This window comes from Natrix helvetica, assembly GCF_964273705.1.
Source record: "Natrix helvetica genome assembly, chromosome: Z".
In the NCBI taxonomy this organism is placed as follows: Eukaryota; Metazoa; Chordata; class Lepidosauria; order Squamata; family Natricidae; genus Natrix; species Natrix helvetica.
Genome location: NC_138554.1, coordinates 75,999,481 through 76,026,534, shown reverse-complemented (window position 1 = coordinate 76,026,534; position 27,054 = coordinate 75,999,481). Strand labels below are relative to the sequence as shown.

Here is a 27,054-nt window from a genome sequence, read left to right as displayed (position 1 = left end):
CATGGAAACTGGCATGTCCCAATCTTCTATGCCACTTGTGGATACACCTGGAATGCAAAGGTTTACCAGTTAGTGAATTCTCAACATTAACAGTTTCATGAGGAACCTCAGGCTTATTCTCAGCAACCTGCTTCTGTTTCCTCTGTTTGTTGGCTTTAGGAGCCTTTGGCATAGCAACGGGTTCTCTCTCTGAAGGAACTCTCTCTGGGTCCATGCTGTCCCTTTTTGGGGTTTGCATACTTGCCTGTGCTTGCCCTTTAAGTAGTAAACACCACCAATCAGCATGGTTTCAGCAACAATATCTCCATCTTTAACTATGTAACTTGCTTTTTCGAGGTGGTGAACCTGGAACTTCAAATCTCCAGACAAATGACTTTGACTAAGCAAATTACTGGTTGCTGAAGGTATGTAGTAAACATCAGGGGTGAATGTATCAAGCTCTTCAATGTAAACAGTTCCTTTTCCCATGACTTTGCAAGTGTGGTTGGAGAAGGAGTACAGTTCTCGATACTCTGGCTCTGGCTCGCCCATCTCTGTGAAAAGTTCCTTTCTGTGGGTAATGTGTACAGCTGCTCCACTATCTAAAGTCCACAAAAGACATCTGTCGTACTTTGGATCAGGTTGTGGAACGTTGGTTATGGCCAATGTTGCAAGTGGAGGTTGTGGATCACGCCTTGGACCACGACGACCTTGTCTTCCGCCTCTACCTCTGCCTCTGGAGTCTGTTCCTCTGGGCTGGTATGTGACGGGAGCTGGAACTCGTTGGGGACAATCAAGGGTGTCATATCCCACACGGTTGCAGTTATAGCATCTTGGCATCCTTGGAGCGTTGATGCAGCCTCTTCCTCGGAAGGGATGTCTAGCTGGAGCTTTTGACGCTGGGGGTCGTTGCAGATGTGGCGTAGCTAATTTAATAGCTTCCTCCTCAACTAAAAATCTGCAAATGTGGTTAACTGTGCGTTGGGCAATAGGCATGTAGTTAATCTTTGCAATGGCATCTTTCCATTCATAATTCAATGAGTTAATGATGATGCTAATCATTTGGATATCATCAATAACGTGGCTACTTTCTCTCAATTCACTTCTCATTCTTTTCAGTTTGGTCAAATGTCCACCAATTCGTTCACCAGGTTTCAACTTCGAACCATGGAACTCAGGCATGAGCAAACATGAAGATTCAATTGAAATCGGCCTGTAGCAATCTTCCAAAATAGCCCAAATTTGTTGGGCTGTTGCATCAGGTGGAAAGGTAACCTGCAGTTCAGTGTCCATGGACATGAGCAAAGTTGTACATGCCCTAGTCTCTAGGTCTCTTATTGCAGGAGTCCACGGTTGTGCAGGAGGATTAAAAACCATACAGTGTGTACCTTCTCTGCGAAGCAAGAGTGCAATCTCACTGACCCAGGCTTTATAATTCTCTCCTGACTCCTTTAATTTTGACTCACCAGTCAAAGGAGTGACAGAAAATGCCTGCTGAGGGATATGCATTTGAACAACTTGCTGTGCAGGTTGAAAAGCTGGTTGTTGAACCAGGGGGCGCTGTAATTGCACCATTGGTCTTTGTGTGGCAACATTAAATTGGCTTACTTGAGGGGGTGGCATTTGCCTTTGGCTTTGCCTTGTTCCATCTAGGGAAAATCCAACACCACCAGGGGGAGTTGAAGACTTAACTTTTGGAGGCATTGCAGCTTGGACATCTGGACGAGCTACAGGTAGCCAAGGCTGTTGCAATTTATTTAATTGTTGCTCTAATAAATTTTCACCATGAAATGGCAGTGCAGCTTCACTTCTTGGCTGCACCAGACCTTTGTATGTGGCAGAAGAAGTAGAACAAAGGAGATCACGTGACCTCGGTGACGTGTACATATCTCTCTGTTCTGATTCGCCTAAGGCAATATCCTCTAGGGGGTGTGTCTTAGGTTGTTTAGAAGAAGGCAAGATGGCATCCTCAGACATTTTGGAAGTAGGGAAACCCCTCCTACTTGCCTCTAGACTTTCATAGTGTTTTTTAGCTTCTAAGACTTGTTTTTCAAAAAATTCTATCTGGTCACGATAGCTTTTCATATCTTCCCCAGAGCCTGAGAAGGATTCATAAGTTTCACTTTCTGCGTGGGGGTGTTTTTCCTCTGCCGGCAGTTGCCACTAGGGCTTTGGCCAGACATCAATTGTTTGATAATCTCCAAAAGTTTGGGAGTGAATTTGCTCTGGTAACGTGGAACGTTTTGGTTTTGCCCGGAGTATGTCATAATCTCTTGGAGGTATTTGGGAACGTGCATAATCAGAAGGGAGATTTACTGACCTCGGTTCGTAGATTTCACCTCCTGTAGCAGCTTCCCCCACAGCAGGGTCTTCATCCAGTCCAGTTACTGGAGTTTGGGAACTTGGAAGCCAGCGTGAAAAGTCTTGCATTTCTGTGTCTGAGGGAATGGATCCCTGTGAGCGTGTTTCATATCTGTCTTTTTTCTTTTTCTTCCTTGGCATGGCTAGAAAGTTGATTTTTAAGCATACCTCAATAGCTAGACCATTCTTTCTAATTAGCCTGGTCGCTTATCTCTTGAAGATAGCTTGGAAGGAAAAACCATAAATTATAAGCCATCCTTCTGCTGCCATTAATTGTCAGGGGAAGAATTTCACCCTGAACTAATGAGGCTTAGACCGGCGGCTTTTCCAAACAAGCATATTCTTCAAGAAGTGAAAATTAAATAAAACCCAAAAATGTGTTCTAATGAAAAACAAACTTTAATACAAAAATAACAAAATAGAAATAAAACAAATCTATCTAATTGTTACATTTTGGCAAGAACAAATGTTGTCCATCTTCTTTGAAGACGAACAGAAGATCAAAAGGGGGAAGAAGTCTCTGGAATGTGTGATGTATATAAACATGTTAAGGATGCGCAATAAATCATTGCTGATAAAGGCCTATGACCTGCGCAATAACTCTTTCAGTTCAGCTAGCAAACCAACTAACGCAGTGACATTCTAGTCGTGAGTAGAAAAGTCTTTCCAGCCCCTCCGTTCCATCCCCCTTAGGCTGTGCCTCTTGCCAGATGCAACAAATCTTGAAACAGAAATTCCTTTGCCTTTGAAGATTTGCAGAGAAGCGCCTCATCTCAGCTTCTTATCTCCAAAAGCTTACTCATAATTGTTCGCAGATATTTTATGCTGTCCCAGTCAGCGTTGGGAATTCAGCACCCCTTCACCAGCCCCTTTCTATCTCCTATAATAGAAGCCCCAGGGGTTCGAACCAATGGAGCCCTAGGAGGCTTGGCAGCCAACCTTCCACTACAATAAAAGGCAATTGGCCACTAAAACCCTTATATTTGACTCTAAATTTTCCTTGACCCACAATAGGAATCTGATTCCCTTGATAGTCTCGTAGGGACAAGTCACAGTTTCTTTTTTTCCCCAATTTTATTAACAAACATATAAAATACACACACACAAAACTTAGACGTACAACACATTTACACAATGCAATACAAACAGGAGCTTCCTGTTCTTTCTAATAGCAGTTATCAATCGATAGCGCTCACCTTATATTATTTCCCATTCAATTGTATTTCATTTGAGTTTCACCATCCATAACTTTCTTATTTTACTCATAACTATTATTTTTGAGTTTTGTTACATTCCTTCATTGATTCTTGTTTCTTTCCTCCATCCACCTATACCATTTATCCCATATCTGGTAGAATTCTGATTCTTCTTTTCCCTGAATTTCTTTAGTTAGTTTGTCCATTTCAGCATAATTCATAACCTTTCTTATTATTTCATCTTCACTTGGAGTTAGTTTGTTTTTCCATTTCTAGGCAAAAGCAATCCTTGCTGCCGTAATTATATGTAGTATTAAATACTGGATTTATTTTTTGTATTTCGCAGTCATTATTCCTAATAAAAAAATTTCAGGTATCCATTCTATTTTAACCCCCATTATTGCCTCCAGCCAATTTTTGATCTTCTTCAAAAAAAATTTAGCCTCCACACAGGTCCACCATAAATGGTAATACGTTCCGTGTATCGATTTGCATTTCCAACATTTTGAGGATGTATTTGTTGATATTTTAGCTAACCTTGTTGGTGCCAGGTGCCATCTATAAAACATTTTGTATTGGTTTTCCTTGTATGCAACTGAGAGTGTCATTTTTAAGTTTGTTCCCCAAAATTTTTCCCATTTGTCTAATTCAATATTATATCCAAAGTTCTGCGCCCATTTTAACATTTGTTCTTTCACAATTTCCTCTTCCATTTTATACTTCAGGAGAAATTTATATATTCTCCCTACCATCTTTCTATCTGAGCTTTGAATAATTTTATCCAATTTGTGTGGTTCTGTTTCAATGTCATATAATTTGATATCTTTATTGTATTTAGTTTTGATTTGAAGGTAAGTTAGCCAGTCAACTTTCATGTTCTGTTCTGCCAATTCTTCAATTGTTTTTAAGTTTCCCTGTCTATCAATTAAGTCTCTATATCTTAGCATTTTGTTCAAATCTATAAAATTTGGATGGGTCATCCTTTCTGTCGGTGATAGCCAATTCGGAATTTTCACATAGTGTTTTTTTTTATTTTGAGCCATTTTTGCAATAACGCTCTTCTAATTAAATGATTTTGAAAGTATTTGTGCGTTTTATTTTTATCATCCCATAGGAATGTATGCCAGCCTGCTTGCAAATCATGGCCCTCCAAGGTCAAAATTCTTTTATTCTTTAGCTCTATCTAATCCTTCACCCATGTTATTAATACTGCTGATGCGTATAGCTCCCAATTTGGTAATGCTAAACCTCCCCTCTCCTTGCTGTCTTGCATTGACTTTAGTTTAATCCTCGCTTTTCGTCCCTGCCAAATAAACCTAGCGGTTATTTTGTTTAATTCTTGAAAGAATTTTTTACCCGGATTAATGGGTGAGGCTTGCAAGAGGAATAAGATTCTTGGTAAAATATTCATTTTTTTTTGAATAATTTTTTATTGTTTTTGTCTTTTTATCACATATTACACTCTTTATATCAACAGTTTGTACAATGTTACATCATCGTATCTATGTATGTTTTCCTCTCTTTACCATATATTACAATCCTTATGTCATTTTATCTATACATTTTTATGATATTTAACATATTTACCTATTTTTATATACAATTCTATGTTTATTTATGTATATTGTTTTCGGCTTAAATGTTTTTCTTATTATCCAACCATTCATACCACTTATTCCAAATTTCGTAGTATTCCGATTCTTCTTTGTCCTGTAATTTTTGAGTTAGTTTGTCCATCTCTGCGCACTCCAAAGTTTTTTTTATCACAATTCGTCTGGCGGTGTATTGTTTTGCTTCCAGCATTGGGCGAAGGCAATTCTAGCTATAGTTAATATATGTGTTAGTAAATATTTAATTTTTTTTGTATAGTTCCCTTTAATTATTCCTAATAAAAGGGTTTCGGGTTTATACTTTACTTGTTCCCCGGTAATTTCTTGTGCCCACTTCCAGATTCTTTTCCAGTATTTTTGCGATTCCGGGCATGTCCACCACATGTGGTAGTAGGTCCCTTCTTCTTTTTTACATTTCCAGCATATCGATTTCAGTGTTGGGTACATTTTTGCTAATCTTGTTGGTGGTAGGTGCCAACGATAAAACATTTTATATATATTATCTTTCAGTGTCGCTGATCTCGTTAATTTATAATTTATATTCCAAATATTTTCCCAATCTGCTAGATCTATGTTATAACCAAAATTTTTGGCCCATGCTATCATACATCCTTTAACTATTTCTTCTTCTAAGTTTATTTCTAACAAATATTTATACATTTTCGTTATAAATTTGTTTTCTGGGCCAGTTAAGATTTTGTCTATTTGTTGCAATTCCGTATATATTCCATATTCTTTTATATCTTTTTTATATCTTGATTGTAATTGGAGGTATGGCCACCAATCTATATTGATATTATTCTCTTTTAGTTCTTGGTTCATTTTCAAATTCCCCTGGTTATCTAATATTTCACTGTATCTAACCATTTTTGATAAATCTAGCGTATTGGGGTGTATCATGGCTTCCATGGTGGAAAGCCATGCCGGTATTTTCATATAGTGTTTTGCTTTAATTTTATTCCAGACTTGAATTAATGCTTCTCTAATGTAATGTCTATGGAAATATTTTTGCTTCTTTTTACTCTCTTCCCATAAGAAAAAGTGCCATCCTGTTTGTAGGTCGTGGACTTCTATTGCTAATATTCTTTTGTTTTTTAGATTTATCCAATCTTTAATCCAAATTAGTGCTGCTGCATTGTAGTAGAGTTCCCAGTCAGGTAGTCCCATACCACCTCTTCTTCTATCGTCCTGTAATGCTTTCAGTTTTATCCTAGCTTTTTTCCCTTGCCAGATGAATTTTAGTATTATTTTATTCAATTCAGTAAAAAAAGTTTTCTCTAGTTTTATGGGGATTGTTTGAAATAGATATAGGACTCTTGGTAGTATGTTCATTTTTATAGTTGCTATTTTCCCTAATAGCGATAGTTGTAGTTTCCCCCATAATTCTAGGTCTTTTTTTATTTGTTGCACTAATTTTGTGTAATTATTTTCTTTTATGGTTGAGCACTTTGCAGTTAGCCATATTCCTAAATATTTGACTTTCTTTACTACCTGGAGTCCTATTGTTTTTTCTAATTCTTTGTTCTGTTTTTCCTTCAGATTTTTGGTTATTATTTTAGTCTTTTCTCTATTAATTTTTAGTCCTGCCACATCTCCATATTTTTCTAGTTCTTGCATTAACCTGTTCCCTGTTTCTAATGGATCTTCTATGATAAATACTAAGTCATCTGCAAAGGCCTGTATTTTGTATTCTTCCTTTTTAATTTTGGTTCCTCTTATTTCCTGGTTTTTTCTAATTCGTATCAGAAGGCTTTCTAGCGTCAGAATAAAAACCAGAGGTGATAGTGGGCAGCCTTGTCTCACTCCTTTCGTTATTTCAAAAGACTCTGTATTCTCCCCATTCAATAGTATGCTTGCCTTTTGGGTGGAGTATATTGTTTCTATTAATTTTTCAAATTTATTTCCTAGATTCATATTTTTAATTTGTTGTTTCATGTATTGCCAATTTAAATTATCGAATGCCTTCTGTGCATCCAGGAATACAAGTGCCACTTGTTTCTCTGTATGCACCTCATAGTACTCCAAGATATTAGCAATTATTCTGGTATTATTTCTAATTTGTCTTGTTGGGAGAAATCCATTTTGATCTGGGTGTATGTAATCATTTAGTAATCTTTTTAGTCTCTCCGCTATTATTGTTGCAAATATTTTGTAGTCCACATTCAGCAACGAGATTGGCCTGTAATTTTGAATTTGGTTGTGGTCTGTACCTTCTTTATATATTAACGTAATGTATGCTTCCCTCGATGTGTTTGGTATTTTTGCTTTCGTCAATGTTTCGTTGTACATCTCCAACATTAGGGGTTCTATTGATTCATTCAGATCGTTTATCGTTTTGTACCATTCTGCTGGGAATCCATCTGGACCTGGTGTTTTATTATTTTTCTGTTTTTGAATTGCCTGTTTCAGTTCAATATTTGTTATTTGTTTCGTTAGCATTTCTTTCATCTCTTCCGGTATTACTGGGGGTTCTTCTTTGTTCAAATATTCTTGTATTTGTTTGTCATCTACTTGTTCCCCCTTGTATAACTTCTCGAAATATTTATGTACAACCTTTTTTTCCCCTTCCATTGTGTGTTGTAATTCACCCGTTTCCTCTTGGAGTTGATATATTAGTCTTTTTTCTCTTTCTTTTCTCAATCTATAAGATAACCACCTTCCTGGTTTATTTGCTTGTTCAAAAAAATTTTGTTTCGTTAGTTTTAAGTTTTTTACTATTTCTTCCTGGACTAGTATGTTTAATTTGTGTTTCGCTAGCATCCAATCTTTTCTAATTTTGTCACTTTGTGGTTTGTTTTGGAGTTCTTTTTCTAGGTTCTCAATTTCCTTCTCTAATGCTTTCTGTTGTGCCCATTTTTCTTTATTTCTTTTTGCTGAATAAGCTATAATGATTCCTCGTATGTAGGCTTTCATGGTATCCCATAGGTTTTGTATTGATGTCTGTTCTTTTGTGTTTTCTTTGAGAAATAGTCCCAACTCACTCTTACACTTTTGGATAAATTCTTTTTCTTTTAATATTTGCAGGTTTAATGTCCATCTTCGTCTAGTTTTTTTTTTTCCCTTTCCAGATTATTTTAATGGGGTTATGGTCTGCCCAGATGTTTGGTAGTATTTCAATTTTATATACTTCTGCCCCGATTTCCTTATTCATCCATGCCATGTCGATCCGTGACCAAGATTGGTGTGGATTTGAGTAAAAGGTAAATTGTTTTTTATTTGGTTCCATTTTTCTCCAGATGTCTATTAGATTTAGCTCTTCCATCATCTCCATACACGTTGTTGGTAATACTTTTTTTTTGTTTTTGGTTTTTTTGTCACTTACATAGTCTATTTTGCTATCTACTATGGCATTATAGTCTCCTATTATACAGATGTTTTCCCCTCCAATTTCTGTGATTTTTTCATGTAATTTTTTATAGAAATTTTTCTGGTCTTCGTTTGGGGCATAAATTGCTACCAGCAATATTGGTTTTTGGTTTATCCATATCTCTAAAATTAATATTCTTCCCCTTGGATCTGCATAGATTAAGCTTGTCTTTATTCTCTCTTTAACATAAATTGCTAATCCTTTTCTTTTTTCTTCTGCCGATGCTGTATATAATTTCCCCAATTTCGGACATTCTAAGTATTTTATGTCTTGTTGTTTGATATGTGTTTCCTGTAGACATATTATGTCTGCTTTTTGTTTTATTAATTTTGCCCAGATGTGTTTTCTTTTTGTTAGTGAATTTAAACCATTGACATTTACAGATAGTAGTTGGATTTCTTCCTCCATTTTCCTAGATCTCTACTTGTCCTTATTTTTATTTGTCTCTAGTTTCTTTTTGACTTCTTGTTTTTGGTCTTACTTCTTCTTCTTTCTGTTGTTCTTCCTCTTCCCTGCTACGTCCTCCCTGTCTTCCCTCCCTTGCCTTTTGTTGTCTTTCTTCCCTTCTTCTAAATTCTATTTCCTCTTCTGTGTTTTGTTTCTCTTCTGGATACATTAATTGCTCGTATAATTCCTGTGCTTTTTCAAGGTTGTCAATTTTAATTCTCTTCTCCTGCCATGTTACTAACATCCCTTCTGGTATTAACCATCTAAATAGTATCTCCCTCTTAATTAATTGCGTGGCCAAGAATTGGTAGTCTCTTCTCTGTTCCCTCACTCTTCGTGGGATTTGTTTTAATATTAGTATCTCCTTCCCCTTGTACATCATCGGTTCTTCTCTTGTTATTTTATATAGTATGTCTCTTACTTTTTTCCTCGCGAACCTGATGTGCACTTCTCTGGGTAGTCGATGTTTCCTCGCATAATTGGTGGTAACTCTATAAATGTCGTCGAGTTCATTTATGATCTCTTGCTTATCTGTGTTTAAAGTTTCTGCAATTAAGCCAGACATTATCGTAGTTAGGTCTTCACCTTTTACCTCTGTCACATTCTGAAAGCGGAGGTAGAAAGCTGCACGGTCCATCTCCGAATGTGAATAAGCGATTCCTCTAAATTTTTATTTGATGCTTTCATTTGTTGTTCAACCTGGTTTATTTTTGTTTCTGTCTGTTCTGATCTTTTTTCTACTTCTTTTATTAATTGTTCATTCTTTCCCAGAGCTTGTTGTATAGTTTCCATTTTATCATCTAATTTCTGTATATCTTTCTTGACTTCATTTTTCATTTCACACATCTCTGCTTTCATTTCATTCATATCTATTTTCATTTCATTCATATCTTTTTTCATTTCATCATGGTTTTTTGTTGCTGTTTCTTGGAATTTTAGCATAGTTTCTTGAATGGTTTGCAGCACTGTCTGTATATTTTCAGTATTCGACCCCACATTTGTTTTTTCTGTTTCATTCATTTCTTCTGTTGGCCCTTTGGATGTTGGGGGGGCCGGCGAACCCCTTGTTGTTGGGTTTATTGCAGGGTTGATGTTCATCTTTTTTCCACTTCTAAGTGCTGTTGATGTTATATTTGCCATTTCTCTTATAGTTTTATCTTGTTCTGAAAGTATCTTGTATATATTGTCCCAAACTGGCATTCAATCTTTCCCCCCACCTTCTTTTTTTTTTGTCTTAGTATATCCGCATTAATCTTAGTATACTATATAAATTTTAAGTAATACAGTATAATAATAATAATAATAATAATAATAATAATAATAATAATAATAATAATAATAATAATAATAATAATACAATAATATCTAGAGGTGTTGGGAGAAGGGGTTATATAGGCAGGGAGGGAGGACTGGGGAGAGTCTCAATATTTGTTCATTTTAACATTTACAGTGCTATATTTAAGTACTTAAATGCTTAGATTGTTTCTTAATAATGTTAAATTTAAACTTATTTAAATGGTTGTGTCATATATAGCTAGTAATTGCCACCAGGATTCACACTTACTTATTTATGGTTATAGCAATGTAGCAATAAATATATATATAAATAACGCTATTTGTCTTAAATATTGATTAATTTAAATATTTGATTATAAAGATTATAACAATTGTATAAAGTTAATATAGACAGTTCATTCACCACCTTTTCCTCTGTGTTTCTTTAAGTTTAGAGCTTCTTTAAATTCTTTTAAGTTCTTTTCAAGTCCTTTCTTTCAACTTTGCTCAGATACTCGGGCTCTTCTAAGTTGTTACAATGTTGCGATTTCGTCAGCTTTCTCTTCCGCCTTGATACTTTGTTGCTCTATAATTAATGGCTGTCTGCTGCTGTTTCCCGGTCTAGCACGATCTTTCAAAGTCTCCTTCTGTCTCCTTTCTCCTGCTACCCGAGTCCACAGTAGCCTCAGCCAGATCGTATTTCTTTCCCCTCGTTTCTGTTCGGGCTCCTTTTAAACTTTAAAGTGTCGCTCTCACCTCTTTCAGTGGCCTTTTTGATGGGGTTTTCACGCCAGATCTCTGGAGTCTCCCTGTTTGCCCGTTCTCCTCTATAGTTTAGGTACGTCTTTTCCCAGCCTGTAGCTCTCCGCTGTTTTCACTTGTATCAGGCATTGCAACAATGTAGCAAAAGTTGATTCAATTCTCTTCCTTCCTTCTTCTATTTGGTGGTTTGCCAAGGCTTCAGGTCCACCATTCAGTGCAGCAAGCGGCGAACGTTTACACGCTGGGTTAAAAAGGGTATCCCCAGTCGTAACGGGCGATCGCCTTCCGCCTCGTTCGTTCTGGGGTATCCCTACTTCTCCGCTTCACCCTACAAGCTCAGCGTATCCCCCTGGGGGATCCTCCAGGCATGTATATCGGGGTTCGAAGAGCAGAGCCCTGCTTTCTTCCCCCCACTCGCCTCCACGTCACCACCAGAAGTCCAAAAAATATTCATTTTAATTGTCGCTATACGTCCCATGAGTGATAGTTGAATATTTTCCCAATTTTTTAACTCTTTATTTGTATCTCTAATTTATTATAGTTATCATCTTTAATTGTGGAACATTTTGCCGACACCCAGATCCCCAAGTATTTCACTTTCTTAGTTATTTGCATTCTGGTTGTTACTTCCAGTTCCTCTTCTTGCTTTTTTGTCATGTTCTTGGTTATCATTTTTGTTTTGTTTTTATTGATCTTTAGTCCTGCCACTTCGCCATATTCTTCTAATTTTTGAATTAATTTCAGACTGGATTCTAATGGGTCCTCTAGAACAAATACTAAGTCATAGGCATAGGCTTGGGCCTTATATTCTTCATTTTTGCATCTTAAACCTTTTATTCCCTGGTCCTTCCGAATTTCATTTAATAAAATTTCCAAAGTCAATATAAACAGCAAAGGAGAGGGGGGGTATCCCTGTCTGACTTCTTTTTTTTATTTCAATCTTCTCTGTTAATTCTCCATTCATCAGAACTTTGGCTGTCTGATTGTTATAAAATCCTTCTATCATTTTTATAAATTTTTCTCTGAATTTCGTCTCATCCAATAGTGTTATTATAAATTTCCAGATTACATTGTCAAATGCTTTTTGTGCATCAAGGAAAACCAGTACCATTTGTTTTTCTGGATGCGCCTCATAGTACTCTATTATATCTAGAATAATTCTCGTATTATTTCTAATGTGTCTGTGGGGTAAAAATCCATTTTGGTCTGGATGTATTCATTCATTTAAAACCTGTTTAATTCTTCCTGCCATAATTGCTGCAAATATTTTATAATCGGAGTTTAGTAATGAAATTGGCCTGTAGTTTTGAATTTCTTGTAGACTGGTTTCTTCTTTTGGGATCAGCGATATTATTGCTTCTGTCCATGATTCAGATATCTTGGCTTTTCCTAAAACTTCATTAAACATTTCCACTCCTAATTCTTCCAATATTATTATATTTGTATAGCTCCACTGGTATTCCATCTGGTCCTGGGGTTTTCTTATTTTTCTTATTTTTCAAGACTAGTTCCACTTCAGCTAATGTTATTGGCCTGTTTATTGCCTCCCTTTGCTCTTTTGAGATTGGTGTTATCTTTTCTGTGTTTAAATAATGCTTTATTTTGTTTTCCTCCATACTATCTTGTGCGTATAGTTTTGTAAAGTATTTATGAATAATATTCTTCTTTTCTTCTGCTTTGTATTGAATTCTTCCTTCATCATTTTTTAATTGATATATCATCCTTTTTTCTCTTTCGTTCTTCAGTCTGTATGCCAGCCATCGTCCAGGTTTGTTGGCTTGTTCGAAGTAATTTTGTCTGGCTGCTTTAATTTTCTGCGCTAATTCCTTTTGATTTATTAAGTTGATCTTATGTTTAATTATCTCTCTTTTTTCTTTTTTAATTTTATTCTTTGGGTCTTTCTGGAGTTCATCTTCGGCTTCCATAAGTTCCTTTTGCATACATTCTTGTTGCTCTTTTTGTTTTCTAGTTTTTCTCGCCATGTAGGCAATCATAAGGCCTCTTATGTATGCTTTCATAGTGTCCCAGAGATTTTGAATTGAGGTATCTTCTTTTTTATTTATTCTAAAAAATTGTTTTAATTCTTTCTCCAGCATTTGAGTGTATTCTATTTCATTTATAATATTTGAATTCATCATCCATCTTTTTCGACCTTTCCATCTTAATTTTATTGGATTGTGATCTGCCCACTCATTTGTCTACTTGATTGCATAGACCAGATGAAATCCAAGCCATATCAATTCTTGATAGGGACTGATGGGGGGTTGAATAAAAGGTATATTGCTTTCTTGTTTTGTGCCTTTCTCTCCAAATATCGTGTAATTTATATTCCATTGCCATCTCAAAAAAGGATTTGGGTAGCATATTTTTTTGTTTTATTTTTCTTTTTGCTTTCATAGTCCATTTTTTTAATCCACTATTGAATTATAATCCCCAATTAAGTAAATATTTTCATATTCTAATTCATTTATTTTGTTGTGTAGTTTCCTATAGAATTCCTCTTGTTTCTGATTTGGTGCATATATGACTATTAATAATATCGGTTTTTCTGTTGTCTCTAATTCAATCATTAGTATCCTGCCTTCTTCATCAGAGTAGACTTCTTTGGAATTTATTTTTTCCTTTATAAAGGTTGCTAACCCTCTTTTTTTTTCTGCTAGTGCTGTGTATAATTTCCCTAGTTTTTTGTTTTCCAGTAAGTTCTTATGTTCCCTTTTAATATGCACTTCCTGTATGCAGATTATATCTACCTTCAGTTTCTTAAGTTTGTTAAACACCTGGGCTCTTTTTTTTGGGTGCGTTCAGTCCATTCAAGTTTGTTGAAATAATTGTTATTTCCTGGTCCATCTTTAGATGGGGTATTTTTTGTTGCTTCTAGTTTGTATCTGACTTTTCCCTCTCGCATCCTCCTTTTCTGCTCGCTCTCTTTCTTGCCTCTGTTCTTCTTTCCTGTTTCTTTCCTTGTCTTCTGATGTTTCTTCCTCTTGACTTCTACTTTCTAGGTCCTCTTTACTTCCTTGTTCTTCTTCCCCTGTGCAGTATTTCTCATAGAATTCCTGCGCTTCTTCTATATTCTCTATCTTATACCTTTTTCCTTGCCAAGACACCAGTATCCCTTCTGGTACCAACCATCTGTACATTATTCTGTTTTTATTTAACAGAATAATGTACAGATGGTACATCTGGTTTATTTTATTTGTTAAAAATTGGTATTGTCTACGTCATTCACGAATTCTCCATGGAATCTGTTTAAGCGTGATCAACTCTTTTCCCTGGTATGTAATCATCCCTTCTCTGGTTTTTTTGTATACTTCATCTCTAGTTGTTTTTTTGGCAAATCTTACATGCACTTCTCTCGGGAGCCTATGTCTTCTGGCATAATTAGTATGCACACGGTAAGCTTCATCAATATCCCCTCTCAACTCTTGTTCTTTTCTCTGTAGAATTTCAGTGAAGATTCCATTCATTTTTCCTTTCAGGTCTTCCTCCTTCTCTTTCGGTATGTTTTGGAATCTTAAATAGAATGCCGCTCTTTCATTTTCAAGTCGAATTATTGATAACTCTAGTTCTTTATTAACTTGTTTATACTCCAGCTCCATTTTTTCCATCTTCTGATCTGTTTGTTCTATTTTTGTTTCGATGTTCTGGATTTTCTGTTCGTTGATTGCTAAGGCATTCTGTATCCTTTCAATTTTGTCATCCACGGTTTTAATATTTCCTTTCAATTCTCCCATTTCATTTTTCATTTCTTCATGATTCCTCCTTGTCTCTTCATGATTTATAGCCGTCCCTTCTTGGTTTTTTTCAGTGTCTCTTGTATCATCTGGAGCATCAATTGCATACTCTGCATTTTTGGTGCTGGTCCCATTGTTCCTGCCATCGTTCCACCTTTCTCCAGCCCCAATGCGCTCTCAATCGATCTTTGATTTGAGGAGGGGGGTATTGCTGAAATCATATTAGGTGTGGGTTTTTTTACTAACTTTGCTGACGTTGCCATTCTTATCCCCCTATTTATCCTTGTCCACAATTGCATATAAATTCTACTTTACTTCTACTTTATCAGCAATATCAATATTATCAATAATTATATATCTCAATATTTGGCAATAATTAACCTTCCTTGATATCACGTTTCAATATCTACGCATTCTTATGTATTATTCCATTCTATTTTGATCCATAATAATAATAATAATAATAATAATAATAATAATAATAATAATAATAATAATAATAATCTTTTATTTCTAGACCGCACCCTTTCCTAAGCAGGACTCGGGGCGGTGTACAGTCATTATTAAAACCATATACAAATACATAGACATAGACGTAGACGGAGGAGGTAGAAAATATACTGTACAATATTTAGTTAAAATACAAATAAAATTAAAATTCCCTTAAAAAATTCCCCAATAAAATGTTTGCCAGGAGGTGGAAGATGGAGCTATAAATTGGCTAAGCCAGCTAATTGGAACAGGTGGGTCTTGAGCTTCTGTCGGAAGGAGCGGAGGTCGTTAGTAGTTCTAATATCGGGGGGGAGGTCATTCCAGAGGGTTGGGCCCATCACAGAGAAGGCTCTACTCCTAGGCGTCACCCGCTGGCACTGCTTGGCGGATGGCACCTGGAGGAGTCCCTCCCTGTGAGAGCGGATAGGTCGTAGAGAAGTGTGAGGTGAGATGCGGTCCCGCAGGTAACTAGGTCCCATGCCATGGAGCGCTTTGAAGATAGTAACCAACACCTTGAAACGCACCCAAAAAACCACAGGCAGCCAGTGCAGCTCACGCAGGAATGGTGTTATATGGGAGTATCTTGTTCCTCCCATGATAACCCGCGCGGCCGCATTCTGAACTAGCTGTAGTCTTCGGGTGCATCTCAAGGGGAGCCCCATGTAGAGAGCATTGCAGTAGTCCAGGCGAGACGTCACCAGCGCATGAGTGACTGTGCGTAGGGCGTCCCGATCCAATAGGGGGCGCAATTGGCGCACCAGGCGAACCTGGTGGAACACCCCCCTCGCCACGGCTGTCAGATGGTCATCCATCGACAGCCGGGCATCAAGGAGGACGCCCAGATTGCGCGCCCGTTCCACGGGGGGCAGTAATTCGCCCCCTATGGCCAGCGATGGCGTCCACTGGTTAAATCGGGGCGCCGGTAGCCACAGCCACTCAGTCTTGGAGGGGTTGAGTTTAAGTCTGTTGTCCCCCATCCAGACCCGGACGGCTTAATTATTATATATCCTAGCGTTATATATCATACTGTTATCTTATACAAATAGATGTCTCTCAATTGTATCAATTATATGGGTATTCAATTCTAGTAATAAGTTTCTCTCTATCTTATATATCAGCTTATGTCACAGTTAAGGTTTCTTGCGTCCGATCGCAGGGTTCAAATTTTTGATCCACTAGGTGTCACTCTCTGTTCAGTATCACTGTTAGTGTCAATCAGTTAATGCAACAAGTCCAGCTGTCAGCGTTCCAAATATCATGCAGAATTAAATCAGAATCAAAGACAAAACCTTCCTTAAAGTTCCAATTTAATAAGACAGCCATGTTGGCATTGTGCTATGAAATCCCAAATCTGATTTGCTTCCTGGGATTCCACCTAGTTGAAAGTTCATGATCTATGCCCACACCCACAAATCCATCACATGTTCCAATCATCATCTTCCATGCTGGCATCTACATCCCTCTGCTTCCGGTCAGGTGTCGAGGTGCGGAGACAAAAGATGACCTTGAGCTTCTATAAAAGAATGATAACAATACATTCCACAATCCTACTCCTTTCTATTCCCCCCTCCCAACTACTACAATAATGAAACAGCATAGGAAATTGATAAAAAGTGTGGCAGGCCAAAGATCCTAAAAAGAAACATAACTACAGGCCTGACACCAGCGACAAAGGAAAATAGAAGGGGTGTGTAGGTAACAAAGCCCTCTAATCGTTTCAAAAGAGCAAGAAGAAAAAAGTCAACAAGTCAACAACCAACCCGAATGTTAAACAATCCTTCTGTGCTTTGCACGTCTTCTCAGCAGTTACTATGTCCTACTCCTGTTGTCCATGCCGGGTTTTTGTTCTCCCTCTGGCCAATTTAGTTCAAGTTATTTACGCCGTCAATTCCAACTCAGTAATTCTGCTCTCACAGCTTTTCGGCAAAAATCTGAAAGATCTCCTTCCCAGAGCCTCCTTCTTTCCAGCTCACCATCTCTGCCAGTTATGCGTTGTCCTTCTCTTCTTTGGGTTGTCAATAATAGTAACAGATGTCTCAATTTCAACTGCTTTCTTTCTCTGCTTCCTTCTTATGCGGTCACCATTGCTCTGGTCCTGACGAAGTGGCAGGATAGTTCCTCATCCATTTAGTGGGTTTCTCCTACCACTGGGAGGATTTGCCTTATCACTCCAGCGTCTTCAGAGTCTCCCCCTTAATCTGTTGGTCCATCCAGGATCCACAGCACTCAAAAATGAGCCCAAACGAAGAAGTTAGAGTTAGAGGTCAGGAGAGCTCCCGTTCCTCAACTCCAAGCACGATGACGTCACCACAGGAAGTCAAGTCACAGTTTCATAGATGTTTTTTCGCTAGCCTTGGCATCACTCACTTTGTGGTGCTCCAGGAAATAATGGAAGTGGTGGACCCTGTGTCCACTTCCATTTCACATTCCACACCTTCTAACTGCACCGTTACTCTTATTTTCTTATGGGGGGGTTCATGCTTTGAATCACATCCCCAAGCTGGCTAAGCTTCCTATGAATATCATTGCTATCATCCTCCAATTGTGGTGTTTTTGGTCGCTGTCTACTATTAAACTGCTGCTTTTGGTTTTGGCCAACTTCTGGCTGCGAAGCCCTGCAGACTTTCGCTAAGTGGCCCCTCCGACTGCAGCATCTGCAAATGACACTTTTAAAATTGCACATTGATTGGGGTGGCTTCCACCACAACCCCACACGCCCCTAGGGATGTTTTCCAGCCATCAGTGATTAACTTCATCTTCATTATCAGACTCATCTCCAGGACTTACTTCACTTTGATGAACAGCCATACTTGCAGAGCTCATAGGCTTCAACAACTCAAGAGGAACTTAGTTTTGTATGACAGCTAACGACTGGGTTGACATCTCAGCCACTTGAGCCTCATCCAGCGCTGAATGGAATGTGATGTCTGGTTTAGCAAGCAGCCGGCATTGCAGACAAAGGTCCCTCATGCCACACCCAAGTCTATCAAGAAGAGCATCGTCAAGATCTTTAAATTTGCAGTACAAGGTGGATTACCTTAAGGTGGCCACATAGTGATTAATTGATTCCCCCTCCACCTGGTTCCTATGGTAGAATGCATGGCGCCTGGCGATTTTGCAGGGGGAAGGAGCATAATGACTTTTTAATCTAGTCAAGAGCATGTCCCAAGGTATCTCATGAATTGATATAGGCACTGTGAGGGTACAGGCTATGTCAAACATCTCAGTTCCGCATATTGTCAAGAAGTAGGTGCATTTTCTGTCGCTTGACATATCAGTAAGGGCATTTCCCCTGAAGAAACATTCAAATGTCTGTACATAAGACTCCCACATCTCCGTGGTGGGGCTGAATGGCAAAAACATGGTGAAGCCTGCCATTTCTTAAGATATAATATGTTTTAACGTCTGCTGAAGAACTTCAATACTCTGCTACAGTTTCCACAAATATGCTACTTAGCACTTCCTAATTGTTGCTACATTGTTGCCTCAGAGACATCCCACCTTCTTTGTCAATTGTTCAATACTCAGAACATGTGTGGGTGTCTCAAACAGGCAGACAGTTATCTTTGCAATAACCTTTATTCGTAACTGCAACAATATAACTAACAGGATGCCTTGACTCAACACTAGCAGTAACAGAATTAACTGCCTCCACCTGATAGTTCCCCAGCCAATCAGGAACTGGCTCCATCCTAATGGCAGGAACGGACCTGGCTGGCTTCAGTACGCAGCAAATACGTTAAGTCTAAGTGCTATTGCTATTACAATAAAATTGTAATTGCTATTCAATAAAAAGATTTCATTGAAACATAAATTAAGCTTAGTATAACATTGTTTTATATCAATCCATGATATCTGCATTGTTTTCAAATGCTTCCAACTTCATTGTGGTGACTATGATTGCACTGGTTATTATTGGGATTGACTTATTTGTTTGATTTTAGGACATTTTGATACCGATATATAGGAAAGAATCAGTGCATCAGAGTGAAGATAGGAAATTCAAATAATGGCATGAGAATAACAACTCAGACCAAGAATAAGTCAGAGAAGTGTGCTGAAAGAATTCTGAGGCAGACATATAATGCTTTAAACAAAGATATTATCACCCTTGAAAACATAAAACAATTAGATCAGTGGTGCATTACAATTTATTTTAGTACCGGTTTGCTCATGTGCGCTCGCTCGTGTGGTTGCGCAACGCTTCTGCACATGCATATCCAGGCGGGTAGGCAGAGCCTCTCACTGCTACCATTACTGATTTGCCTGATCCAGGGCAAACTGGCAGCAACCCACCTCTGAATTAGATGAAATAAAGGCCAGAGAAAACAATATCCACTGCCTGGACTCAGACTTGGTCTAATGGTTAAGGCTTGTTTACTAATAATCCAATAACTTCAATTTTTGATTGATTAACAGCTGTTAGTGATTCTATAAAAGAGAGGTGAAATCTTGTTGTCTAATATGTAGAAACCAGTCATTATCAAGAAAGCTTTGCAGGAAATTTTATGTAAATTCTATGATTCTCATTTACTTACCCTCTTGTATGTTAGTTAGTGTAATGATAGGTGGTAGGAAAAACTTTAGGGAACAAGGTGAAGAGATGCTGCCTAGGACATGGCCAGGTAAGAAGCAGAGTAATCTGTAGCTGCATAATGGGTGTGGCAAGAGATTCAAAAGGAAACATTTCTTGGGTTGTAAGGGAGACAGATAGCAGGAAAATTATGCTTTCAGACTTGCAAGATTCTATAATAAAGTAGAATTGGTGTATCTGATTGTATTTTCTGTCTAGTATATAGAGTAAGGCTGATAGCATTTGACTGGATTAAAATTTAATCTGTTGCCAAGGGTGACTGTAGGGGGGGCAATATGGAGATCATCGAAGTCCACCTCTTTTTAATGTGTAGCTTTAAAAAAGAGGCAGAAGTTCTATGTCATTTGTCATTTTGACTTCTTTAAAGTTCCCTTGATTGTCAGTCTGTCTGTCTGATTTTCTGACAGCTATCAATCATTCTTGTTATGTAAACTTATCCTAAGTGCATCATTTCTGTTCCAGTGATCCCTGCCTTTCGTTAATGATAAATGATTGTCTGTTGGCATATTTGCGAATATATTTTCTAACCCATGAGAATTAGCTATTTGTATTTTTAAGAGCCCAGATCATGCCTTTGATAATTGATACTTTATAAGACCATTGGAATCAGAGCTTTAAAACTGAACAGCTTTGAGTTCATGCAATATTTTTGTAAGTGTGTAGATTACTAAACTGTTCTATTTATTTCTGTTTTATCTTAGGTTGCAGTTTTGAAGGAAGTTCATATAACAGCTCAGTGTTATGGCAGAGTCCAAATAAACCCTGTTTTACACTACAATGCCAGGTAAGAACAAGTATTTATTTGTTTGTTCATTTGTATCCTGCCTTTATTAGTATTACAAATAATGTGGCAGTGAACACATTGAAACAAACATTTGTCTCCTATTTTCCCCACAACAACCCTGTGAGATGGACTGGGCTGAAAGAGAATGGCTGACTTAAGGTCCCTCAGCTAAGGAAAATAAGGAGAACCAGACTGTTCAATGAGTATAAAGATTTACTGCAGGCTTAAGCACTATACAAGAATCTGAATTATTAATGGTCAAGGGAAATTAGCAGGAGATAAGAGAGGCATTTAAGATGAGCTAGACTTATATGTCTTGTGAGCATACAGGGACTCGTGACTGATGGCCTGTTTATCCCCTCTCTCAAGCTCAGCCTTGCCATCTCCTACAGGTGGGACTTGAAATCATAGTCTCTTGCTTTCTAGATTGTTGTCTTAAACACTAGACTAAACATTGAATTTTTGATATTCATAAAGCATAAGAAAGAAAGAAAAGTGATCTGTCATTTCATATAGTGAAACTGATTTTGAGTTGGGATTTGCATAAAGAATATTGAAGTTAGTGATGAATGGATGAGCCTGTTGTCAGAGTATTGCTGTATATATATTTTGCTCTGAGACTTGCGTATGAAAATAGCAGGAAAATAAAGATTTCCCTGAGGAAACATATACCCCCCACCTCTGCACCTCAGGGCCCCTGCAACCAGGCCACTACCTGCTTGGTGACTTAGATTCAAATATAAAAGATAGATGATAGATGAAAGATATATATTTCCCCACCCATTCGGTGACTTCCCCCACCTCTTCCCTTTCACTCCCCTCCCAAGCCAGAAACTGCCTTGTGACGGAGAATGGGTGGGGTGGCTCAGTCTCCTTACCCGGTCTCCCTCCGCTGTTTCAGAGCCACGAGGGAGTGATGATGAAAGGCCTCTGCTGTCACTGCACATGAACTGCATTAGCCGCTGGTGGGACTTTCTTTGGTCCCCCCTGCCCCGCCCTTCAGTTAACCTGACGTGGCTGCCCACTCCCTTGCTGACCCCGTACTGTCCCAATTGTTCACTTGGGTACAGAGCGGGTGGCCTTTGGGCAGGGTTGCCGATCACTTCCGCCCTTTCAAGACCCACCAGCTGGAGCTCTCCCTCCATAGTGGGTGCTTGCTTTGGGGAGACAGGGTAATTATTCCTCCCTCCTTGCGCCACCAGGTGCTAGACCACCTCCATCAGGACCACCCAGGCATAGCTTGCATGAAAGCTTTGGCTCGCAGCTATGTCTGGTGGCCCAAAATGGATGATGAGATAGCTACTTGGGTCAGCTGCTGCACTCTCTGCCAACAGTCCCATCCCGCACCTCCAGCAGTTCCCGTTAGGGACTGGGAACTTCCTAGAGGCCCCTGGACATGGGTCCATTTGGACTTCATGGGCCCCTTCCATGGTCAGAATTTCCTGGTGATCATGGACACTGTCAGGGGAAAAAACACCCTGTTGGAGATCGATGGACCGTGGCTGATTCCCTTCCGCATATCTTTTGAGATATTTAGAAAAGAAATAGTCTTTAAGAAAATATTCTAATTAATAAACAAACTTTAATAATAAAATAATAAAAGTAGATGAAACAGAAATAACTAATTGGTTACATTTTGATAATGAAAGCTACGTTTGCCAAAGTTGGCTGCCGAACAAAGAAGAGAGGAATTTGGAATGTGTAACGCGTGCGCAATAAATCACTTTCAGATAAGAACCTTTTTTTGTTTTATGACCTGCGCAATAAAGCTTTCTTAGTTTAACTCTTGAGTGTCAATTCAGGCAGTTCAGGCCTAGCAAACTTTTTAACATCGTGACACCCCTTCTTTTGCTAGTCTGGGCTGACGTCATCAAATCATCAATTAAGGCACATCTTCTTTCGCAGATACTCGTGTTGATTTGCGGCGAGTGGTTTGTTAAGCATGTCTGCGATCTGATCATGTGTAGAAACATATTGCAATTTAACAAAACCTTGCTTAACTAATTGCTTTGTGTTTTGATAACGAATGTCAATGTGTCTGGACCTAGAACCTGTAAAATGTGACTCAGAAATATAAACAACAGATACATTATCTTCCATCACGGTGATTGGTCGAATCGGACGTGTCCAGATATCTGTGATCAAAGCATCAAACCACGTTAGAGAATTACAAGCATCTGAAACACAAGCATATTCAGCTTCAGTAGATGAACATGAAACAAAACTCTGTTTTCTCACTTGCCAGTAAACAGGACAACCATTTAGGAACATCATGTAACCAGAAGTGCTTTTGCGTGACTTCTTGTCGCTCGCCCAGTCGGAATCAACAAAACAAATCAACTTTGGTTGATCAGTGTGTGTTGGTTCTAGCAATAACTTCATGTGCTTAGTGTGTTTCAGGTATTTCAACAACTTCTTAATGCATGACCAATGAAATTGTGTTGCCTTACCTACGTGTCGTGATAAAAGATTAACACTAAGTGCGATGTCAGGTCTGGTCCAACTACTAATGTATAATAGTGAACCAATGACTGAACGATAGAGTGTTTGATCCTCGAACTCAGGACTTGGTTCATGTGTTAAGTTGTGAAAATCTGTTTGCATGGGTGTCTTTGTTGTGCTAGCATCTTTCATGTTGCAATGATGTAGAATGTGGTCAATTTTCTCCTCTTGTGAAAGACTAAACCCCTTCTGTGTCTTTTCAATTTGAACACCTAAATAAGTGCTAATGTGTCCTAAAGATTTTAGTGTGAAGTATCTCTGCAAACTTTTAGCAAAAATCTCACTCATTTTCTTATTTGGACCAATATAAACAATATCATCAACATAAACAAGAATTATCTCATATGCATTGTTAGATCTTTTTGTGAACACGCATTCATCAGTTTCGGACTTAATAAAGCCCATTGAATTTAGTTTGTCAGTAAGACATAAATACCACATTAAACCTGACTGTTTCAGACCATAAAGACTTTTGTTCAGGAAACAGGTATCCCCTTCTTGCTTTCGGAATCCTGGAGGGCTTCTCACGTAGATCTCTTCATCTAGGTCTGCATGTAGATAAGCTGTGTCCACATCAAATTGAAAAACTTCTAAACCAAGAATAGTTGCAGTGGTTAAGGCAATTTTTACACTTTCAGTTCTGACTGTTGGTGAGTAAGTGTTTGTGTAGTCCTCAGGATAACGTTGAGCGAAACCCTGAGCTACAAGTCTGGCTTTGTATAAAGACTCACCATTTGGTTTCTTCTTGATTCTGTAGACCCATCGGGTGCCAATGACTTTCTTGTTTGCTGGAGGTTTTGCAGGTGTGAATACATTAAGTTTCTTCAAACTGTCCATTTCATCCTGCATTGCATCATACCATTTGTCTTGTTCTGAATCAGGAAGCTGTTTGATTTGTGTGAATGTCTCAGGAGGAAGAGTAACGTTGCAAATCAAAGGTACTGGTGTTTTTGTCAGTTGCCATGAATAACGTTGTGGAGGGATTCCTTTTGTGGCCCTCTTGGAGCGTCTAGGAACATCAGTCCAGTCTTCTTCTTCTTCATCATCATCCTCGTCCTCACGTTCGTCGCTAGCATCAGCATCCGCGGCTTGCGAAGACGGAACATCAGGTTGTGAAGAACTGGTAGAAGGAATATCTGCCTGCGAATTGTCATCAGGCTGCGTGGCATCTGGAACACCATCTCTAGGAAAATAAACTTCAGGATCATTGGAATGAATCCTGGACCAGCCAATGTCTTCCTCAAAATTAGCAGATTGTGAAATGACAATCACATGTTTAGTATCAATGAATTTGTACCATTTTGAATTATCATCAATACCCATAAATCTCAGTCTCTTTGCTACTGTACCTCCCTTTCTTCTTTGACTTAAGGGAGTGTTCACCATAGCATATGAACCAAAAATGTGGAGGTTCTTAAGATCAGGCTTGTAGCCATACAGCATGTAGAAAGGAGTTTGATTGATTACACTGCTCCAAGTACGGTTGACAATGTAATTTGCATATTTGATTGCTTCACCCCAGTATGCGTTACTGAGATTGGCATCTTCTAGAAGACAACGCATCATGGTTTGTAGAACCCCTTGTCTTCTTTCTACGACTCCGTTATGAGCCGGTGTATATGGAGCAGATGTCTGATGAAGAATTCCATTCTTACGCATCCAGTCCTGGAAACGCTGAGACATGAATTCTGCACCACGGTCACTCTGGATTCTGGCGATGCGAACTTGGTATTGTGTAGAAACAAATGCTGCAAAGTCTTTAAAGATCTGAAAGGTCTCAGATTTCTCTCTCATAGGATATACAAATCCATATCTAGAATGATTATCTACAATTGTTAAAAAATACTTTCTGCCACCAAGTGTTGGTGGGAAAGGACCCACTATGTCAGTGTGTACCAAATCAAAAATGCGTGTTGACAGGCGTGTAGCGTGTTTGGGAATTGCAGCCGCCTTGGATTTAGCCTTTTTGCAAACCGCACAATCCAAAAACACCTTACACCCCTTTAGATCCAAACCTTTTGCGAACTCCGGCATCTTTCTAAGAACACGGAAACTGGCATGCCCCAATCTTCTGTGCCACTTGTGAATACACATGGAATGCAAAGGTTTACCAGTTAGTGAATTCTCAACATTAACAGTTTCATGAGGACCCTCAGGCTTGCTCTGAGCAATCTGTTTTTGTTTTCTTTGTTTGTTGGCTTTAGGAGCCTTTGGCACAGTAATGCTTTCTCTCTCTGGGACAACTCTCTCTGGGTTTGCGTTGTGCCTTTTTGGAGTTTGCATACTTGCCTGTGCTTGCCCTTTAGGCTTTGGCTTTAAGTAATAAACACCACCAATCAGCATGGTTTCAGCAACAATATCACCATCTTTAACTAAGTAACTTGCTTTTTCGAGGTGGTGAACCTGGAACTTTAACTCTCTAGACAAGTGACTTTGACTAAGCAAATTACTGGTTGCTGAAGGTATGTAATAAACATCAGGGATGTGTGTATCGAGCTCTTCAATGTAAACAGTTCCTTTTCCCATAACCTTGCAAGTGTGGTTGGTGAAGGAATACAGTTCTCGATACTCGGGCTCTGGTTCGCCCATCTCTGTGAAAAGTTCCCTTCTGTGGATAACGTGCACAGCTGCTCCACTATCTAAAGTCCACAAAAGACGTCTGTCGAACTTTGGATCAGGTTGTGGAACGTTGGTTATGGCCAGTGTTGCAAGCGGAGCTTGTGGATCACGCCTTGGACCACGACGACCTTGTCTTCCGCCTCTACCTCTGCCTCTGGAATCTGTTCCTCTGGGCTGGTACGTGGCGGGAGCTGGAACTCGTTGGGGACAATCCCGGGTGTCATGTCCCACACGGTTGCAGGTGTAGCATTTTGGCATCCTTGGAGCGTAGCCTCTTCCTCGGAAGGGACGTCTGGCTGGAGCCTTTGGTGCTGGAGGCCGTTGCAGATGTGGGGTAGCTAACCTGATAGCTTCGTCTTCCACTAAAAGTCTGCAAACGTGGTTAACTGTGCGTTGAGCAATAGGCACGTAGTTAATCTTTGCAACAGCATCTTTCCATTCATAATTCAATGAGTTAATGATGATGCTAATCATTTGGATATCATCGATTACATGGCCATTTTGTCTCAATTCACTTCTCATTCTTTTCAGTTTGGTCAAATGTCCACCAATTCGTTCACCAGGTTTCAACTTCGAACCATGGAACTCAGACATAAGCAAACATGAGGATTCAATTGAAACGGGCCTGTAGCAATCTTCCAAAATAGCCCATATTTCTTGGGCAGTTGCATCAGGTGGAAAGATACCTTGGATCTCAATTTCCATTGACATGAGCAAAGTCGTGATTGCTCTGTTTTCGAGGTCTCTTATCGCAGGTGTCCAGGGTTGACGGGGAGGATTAAAAACCATGGAATATGTGCCTTCTCTTCGAAGCAAGAGCGCAATTTCACTGACCCAGGCTTTATAATTCTCTCCTGACTCCTTTAATTTGGACTCACCAGTCAAGGGGGTGACTGTGAATACCTGCTGAGGAACAATTTGTTGCTCTGGTTGCAAATCTGGTTGTTGAACCAGGGGATGCTGGGGTTGCATCATTGGCCTTTGCGTGGCAACATCAAATTGGCTTCCTCGAATTCGCCTTTCGCTTTGCCTTTTTTCATCTAGGGAGGATTCAACGCCGCCAGGGGGTGTTGAAGACTTAACCTTTGATGGCAAAGTTTGGGCTTCTGTAAAACCCATAGCTAATTCTTTAAACCTCATCATCTTTTGCTGTAATGATTTTTCTCCGCCAGCAGATGGCAGTGCAGCTTCACTTCTTGGCTGCAGCCCTCTATACATGGCCGGAAGTTCAATGGGCTCAAAGGGACCACGTGACCTCGGTGACGTGTACATGTCTCTTTGTTCTAATTGACCAATGAACTCTGTGGGGTGTGTCTTAGGCTGTTGTTTTGA

At 38.9% G+C, this 27,054-nt stretch overlaps 1 protein-coding gene across 1 annotated transcript in view; it reads left to right on the top strand.

Moving 5' to 3' along the window:
* Positions 1–27,054, top strand: part of BMPER (BMP binding endothelial regulator) — a 473,492-nt gene that overhangs the window by 122,988 nt on the left and 323,450 nt on the right. Inside the window, exon 4 of the mRNA XM_081971272.1 lies at positions 20,519–20,601. Coding sequence (XP_081827398.1) covers positions 20,519–20,601 — 83 coding nt within the window. The remainder of the gene's footprint in view (positions 1–20,518; positions 20,602–27,054) is intronic.